Genomic DNA, 6,015 nt, shown 5'->3' on the forward strand with positions numbered 1-6,015 from the left:
TTATTCTAAAATGGATTGAATAAAACAATCTATCCTCATCAATCGACACAACATAATACCCCATAATGACAAAGCAAAAAAAAAATATTGGACATTTTTGCTAATTTATTACAAATAAAAAACATAAATACCTTATTTACATAAGTATTCAGACCATTTGCTCTGAGACTTGAGCTCAGGTGCATCCTGTTTCCATTGATCATCATTGAAATGTTTCTACAACTTGATTGGAGTCCACCTGTGGTAAATTCAATTGATTGGACATGATTTGGAAAGGCCCACACCTGTCTATATAAGGTCCCACAGTTGACAGAGCATGTCAGAGCAAAAACCATGCCATGAGGTTGAAGGAATTCTCCGTAGAGCTCCGAGACAGAATTGTGTCGAGGCACAGATCTGGGGAGGGGTACCAAAACATGATCAATGGAAACATGATGCACCTGAGCTCAATTTCGAGTCTCATAGCAAATGGGCTGAATACTTATGTAAATAAAGTATTTATGTTTTATTTATTTTTATAAATTAGCAAAGATTTCTAAAAACCTGTTTTTGCTTTGTCATTATGGGGTATTGTGTGTAGATTGATGAGGGAATTTTTTTGAATATACATTTTAGAATAAGGCTATAACATAACAAAATGTGGAAAAAGTCAAGCGGTCTGAATACTTTCCGAATGCACGTGGGTGTATTTGTGTTGACACCGATGTTCCCATAGCACTTCGAACTAGTTTTTCATTCCACAGTGCAGTGCATTTCAAATGCTCTTTGTATGATAACTGCCTAGCAAATCTGAAATATTTTGTACTATCAATAGCATTCATCCAGTTAAAATACTCAGCTTGAGTGAAGTCCTTGTCTGTGTTAGCATTGGATCCAACAGAGAACTTTCGACATGGGAAACAAAATGCTGCATCTGCTTCAAGCAAGTATTCCGGGCACTCTCTTCCTATGAACCAGTTGCTATTAAATGAATGTTTTTGGACAGAAAACCTGCGGCTAGGGTAGGATTTTAGGCTAACCTGGGCTGGCTCCTCCAACACTGCTGGGCTTGGCGGTCACCTCGGTGGTTTGATGCTGCTGCTACTGCTCATCGTTCTCCATAGTTTGGGTACTTTGGCGAAGCCAATTTCTGATATCCATCGTGGCAGATTAGCTGGTTCGAGCTAGCTAAATAGGCTAAAGGTAATAACGCTTACACTTTGTACAGCTAGCTAAGAAGCAAACTAACTTGGTAGTGGTGTGGTGTGAGGCACAGTTGAGTGAAGCAGCTTCAACAGTAAACTTATAAATTAAAATCAAATATTACATGCGGAAGCGTATCACATTTTTTTCACTTAGCCTACCACAGAGATGAGAAGCGTTTTTCCCCCACTTTTTATGGAAACCCACAGGAGTCATGCCTAACCGCCCAGTGGCTGTCCATAGCCCTGCTACACACACACACTGTGGCGCTATCTGTCCATTGTGAAGACGCATTGGAGATAAAGATTTTAATCATTTTAACTTGCTATTTTTACATATGGACATAAAACTAAAACTGAGGGGGCTAAGCCCCCTTTTGCCCCCTCGTGGAGCCGGATCCTTGTGTACTGCTAGGGCAAAAACAAAAATGTGCACCCATTTGGGTCCCAAGGACCAGGACTGAGAACCACTGCTCTAAAGAACAACACATACAGTTGAAGTCGGAAGTTTACATACACTTACGTTGGAGTCATTAAAAATCGTTTTTCAACCACTCCACAAATTTCTTGTTAACAAACTATAGTTTTGGCAAGTTGGTTAGGACATCTACTTTGTGCACGACACAAGTCATTTTTCCAACAATAGTTTACAAACAGATTATTTCACTTATAATTCACTGTATCACAGTTCCAGTGGGTCAGAAGTTGACATACACTAAGTTGACTGTGCCTTTAAACAGCTTGGAAAATTCCACAAAATGATGTCATGGCTTTAGAAGTGTCTGATAGGCTAATTGACATAATTTGAGTCAATTGGAGGTGTACCTGTGGATGTATTTCAACGCCTACCTTCAAACTCAGTGCCTCTTTGTTTGACATCATGGAAAAATCCAAAGAAATCACCCAAGACCTCAGAAAAACAATTGTAGACCTCCACAAGTCTGGTTCATCCTTGGGAGCAATTTCCAAATGCCTGAAGGTACCACGTTCATCTGTACAAACAGTAGTATGCAAGTATAAACGCCATGGGACCACACAGCCATCATACCGCTCAGGGAAGAAGACGCGTTCTGTCTCCTAGAGATGAGCATACTTTGGTGTGAAAAGTGCAAATCAATCCCAGAACAACAGCAAAGGACTTTGTGGAGATGCTGGACGAAATAGGTACAAAAGTATCTATATCCACAGTAAAATGAGTCCTATATGGACATAACCTGAAAGGCTGCTCAGCAAGGAAGAAGCCACTGCTCCAAAACCGCCATAAAAAAAGCCAGACTACGGTTTGCAACTGCACATGGGGACAAAGATCGTACTTTTTGGAGAAATGTCCTCTGGTCTGATGAAACAAAAATAGAACTGTTTGGCCATAATGACCATCGTTATGTTTCGAAGAAAAAGGGGGACGCTTGCAAGCCGAAGAACACCATCCCAACCGTGATGCACGGGTGTACAGCATCAAGTTGTGGAGGTACTTTGCTACAGGAGGGACTGGTGCACTTCACAAAATAGATATCATCATGAGGAAAGAAAATTATGTGGATATATTGAAGCAACATCTCAAGACATCAGTCAGGAAGTTAAAGCTTGGTCACAAATGGGTCTTCCAAATGGACAATGACCCCAAGCATAATTCCAAAGTTGTGGCAAAATGGCTTAAGGACAACAAAGTCAAGGTGTTGGAGTGGCCATCACAAAGCCCTGACCTCGATCCTATAGAAATTTGTGGGCAGAACTGAAAAATTGTGTGCGAGCAAGGAGGCCTACAAACTTGACTCAGTTACACCAGCTCTGTCAGGAGGAATGGGCCAAAATTCACCCAACTTATTGTGGGAAGCTTGTGGAAGGCTACCTGAAACATTTGACCCAAGTTAAACAATTTAAAGGCAATGCTTCCAAATACTAATTGAGTGTATATAAACTTCTGAAATAAATAAATAAATCATTCTCTCTACTATTATTCTGACATTTCACATTCTTAAAATAAAGTGGTGATCCTAACTGACCTAAGACAGGGAATTCTTACTAGGATTAAATGTCAAGAATTGTGAAAAACTGCGTTTAAATGTATTTGGCTAAGCTGTATGTAAACTTCCGACTTCAACTGTACTTAGTTTTACTTGCATTCAATACTAATTTCTGTAATACAATGAAGGTAGACTGTAGTTCATATAGAGACTGGTGAATCGTTGGGCAACCTGCACATCTGTTGGGTTTATTTTTCTGTTACTGCACACACACACCATCTCCCTCTCTCGCTCTCTCCTCACGAAACTTGTCTCTCTGGATGCAACTTCTGCCTGCTCATTGGCTGAAGCGGAGATTGCCCTTGCCGCCGGTTGGCTCAAAGTCTGTCCACTTTGTTTTGACATAAGTGTAACTGTTGATCTGAACTGTGGCGTACGAATAGCCGTCCCATAAATGACAAATCCCGCACCCCATCCTGCACAGAGTGGATTCAGACAGCGATGTACATAGATCCTGTCCTGCTAGAGAGCCTATATACCTTACTAAACAGGTTCATCTCCTAACATATTTTAGATCATCTATTACAAGCCTAACATTTCTACAGTGAATAGGAGAAAAGATTTTTCCGATATTCTAGTGGATATTAAATGACATTTTTATTCAATTTCCTCTTTGTATTTGAAGAAGAAAAAGGCTCACCATGCTCTCTGCTTGTCTGGAGTTCCTGGGGATGGGGTTGTGTCTACTGGGCTCGCTCCTGGTCATGGTCGCGTGCGGGCTACCCATGTGGAAGGTGACGGCGTTCATCGATATGAATATCGTGGTCGCGCAGACCACCTGGGACGGGCTCTGGATGTCATGCGTGGTGCAGAGCACCGGCCAGATGCAGTGCAAGATGCACGACTCGGTGCTGGCGCTCAGCCATGACCTGCAGACAGCGCGCGCCCTCACTGTGATCGCGGCGGTTCTTGGGGTGGCGGGGCTGGTGGTGACAATTGCCGGGGCGCAGTGCACGAACTGTATCAAGACCGAATTGGTGAAAGCAAAAGTGGTGCACGCCGGTGGGGTGGTCTACATAATCAGCGGTCTATTGGTGTTGGTTCCCCTCTGTTGGATGGCCAATAACATCATAGTAGACTTTTACAACCCAGATGTGTCCTCATCCAAGAAGAGGGAGATAGGAGCGGCCATCTATATCGGCTGGGCCGCCACAGCCCTGCTCCTTCTGGGGGGAACCCTGCTGTGCTGCTCCTGTCCCCAGCGCGGCAAGAGTGCCTATCCCATCAAGTATGCCCCCACCAAGACCATCTCGGCCAACGGAGACTTCGACAAGAGACATTATGTGTAGGCGATGAGAAGAGAGTTTTGCGCACATCCAAACTTGCCACAGGAGCCGGACAGACAAGTTAATGCCTTCCCTTCCTGTTTGATGCCCATCACATACGTTATCTTTATTGTGGTCACCTAGAACGGAGGCTTTGATAAGGGAAGTGATATGTAGGCTAAACGCTAGACGATATCAGGATACTTTTTTCATTTGGTTTGATTGTCTGTTATGCATGCCGACTTCACCAAACTTTAACTTCCTCAGTTTGAAATGAGTGTATTTTTTTCGAACGTATATTTCTGTGTGTTGTAGGCTACACCGTTGTATAGAGGTCTGGCGACCAGAAAATAAAAACAAAAATGTTGCCAATGAAGCCATACATACCGAGAGCGCAGCTAACGACCAAAACATTGAAACAGTGATCATCAACTAAGGGAATTTCGTATTTTTCACCCAACTTGTAACCTAAATCCAATGACAAGGTTACATTTTTGTTTGATCTCAAGTTAAATTCACGTTAGTTGACAAATCAACCACATGTAAATCAAAACTAGACATTGAACGATGTCTGTGCCCAGTGGGACCTACTTGTTGTGTAGCCTATCCATTGTGTAGCGTTTTTATAAACTCTTGTATTTGCATATTACTATTTCATCAGTATTATATAGACTTATTGTATAGATGTTTTAAAGTTGATGTTATAATTTGACACTAGGCTATTGTCTGGCCAGAGTGGTCTGTCAGGTCTGTGGGATCTGTGAATAAAGCCTATTGTTCTCAACTGGCTTTAGTGTCTGCATGGAGTTGTAAATAGCTACATACACAGAAGCAGGGACTGGTTTTCAACATAGTTAATAAGTTTAGGTTCCCATCCTGGACTTGTCCTTTGTAAGCAGTGAATGCTACTCAGAAAAATGTGCACTCATATGATGATCAAATGAGCTTATTTGAATGCTGTTGTATTGTACTGTATAACTAGCCGATTGTGGACCTATATGTTTTCCTAGTCCTCTTTAACCTATTGGGCAATTGATGTTTTAGAATAAAAAATGAAATCACAAACCCCCTTGTGTTTCTGTGTAGTATAATTGTCTGTTACATGTGCATTAGGCTATTTTTATTGTAATAGTATATACACTGCTCAAAAAAATAAAGGGAACACTTAAACAACACAATGTAACTCCAAGTCAATCACACTTCTGTGAAATCAAACTGTCCACTTAGGAAGCAACACTGATTGACAATAAATTTCACATGCTGTTGTGCAAATGGAATAGACAACAGGTGGAAATTATAGGCAATTAGCAAGACACCCCCAATAAAGGAGTGGTTCTGCAGGTGGGGACCACAGACCACTTCTCAGTTCCTATGCTTCCTGGCTGATGTTTTGGTCACTTTTGAATGCTGGCGGTGCAGTCACTCTATTGGTAGCATGAGACAGAGTCTACAACCCGCACAAGTGGCTCAGGTAGTGCAGCTCATCCAGGATGGTACATCAATGCGAGCTGTGGCAAGAAGGTTTGCTGTGTCTGTCAGCGTAGT

The 6,015-nt window shown here is 42.0% G+C and overlaps 1 protein-coding gene across 1 annotated transcript; it reads left to right on the forward strand.

Annotated features, from left to right (window-relative positions):
• Nucleotides 1-3,610: 3,610 nt before the first annotated feature.
• LOC106568355 (claudin-5) lies at nt 3,611-5,535 on the forward strand. The gene has a single exon (XM_014138639.2). The coding sequence runs from the start codon at nt 3,847-3,849 to the stop codon at nt 4,492-4,494; it is 648 nt and encodes a 215-aa protein (XP_013994114.1). The 5' UTR covers nt 3,611-3,846; the 3' UTR covers nt 4,495-5,535.
• The last annotated feature ends 480 nt before the right edge of the window (nt 5,536-6,015 follow it).

Source organism: Salmo salar, chromosome ssa01, assembly GCF_905237065.1.
Source record: "Salmo salar chromosome ssa01, Ssal_v3.1, whole genome shotgun sequence".
NCBI classification, from domain to species: Eukaryota; Metazoa; Chordata; class Actinopteri; order Salmoniformes; family Salmonidae; genus Salmo; species Salmo salar.

Bases quoted from the DNA above. Each gene is read 5' to 3' on its own strand.
- LOC106568355 (XM_014138639.2), top strand. From the start codon at position 3,847: ATGCTCTCTGCTTGTCTGGAGTTCCTGGGGATGGGGTTGTGTCTACTG.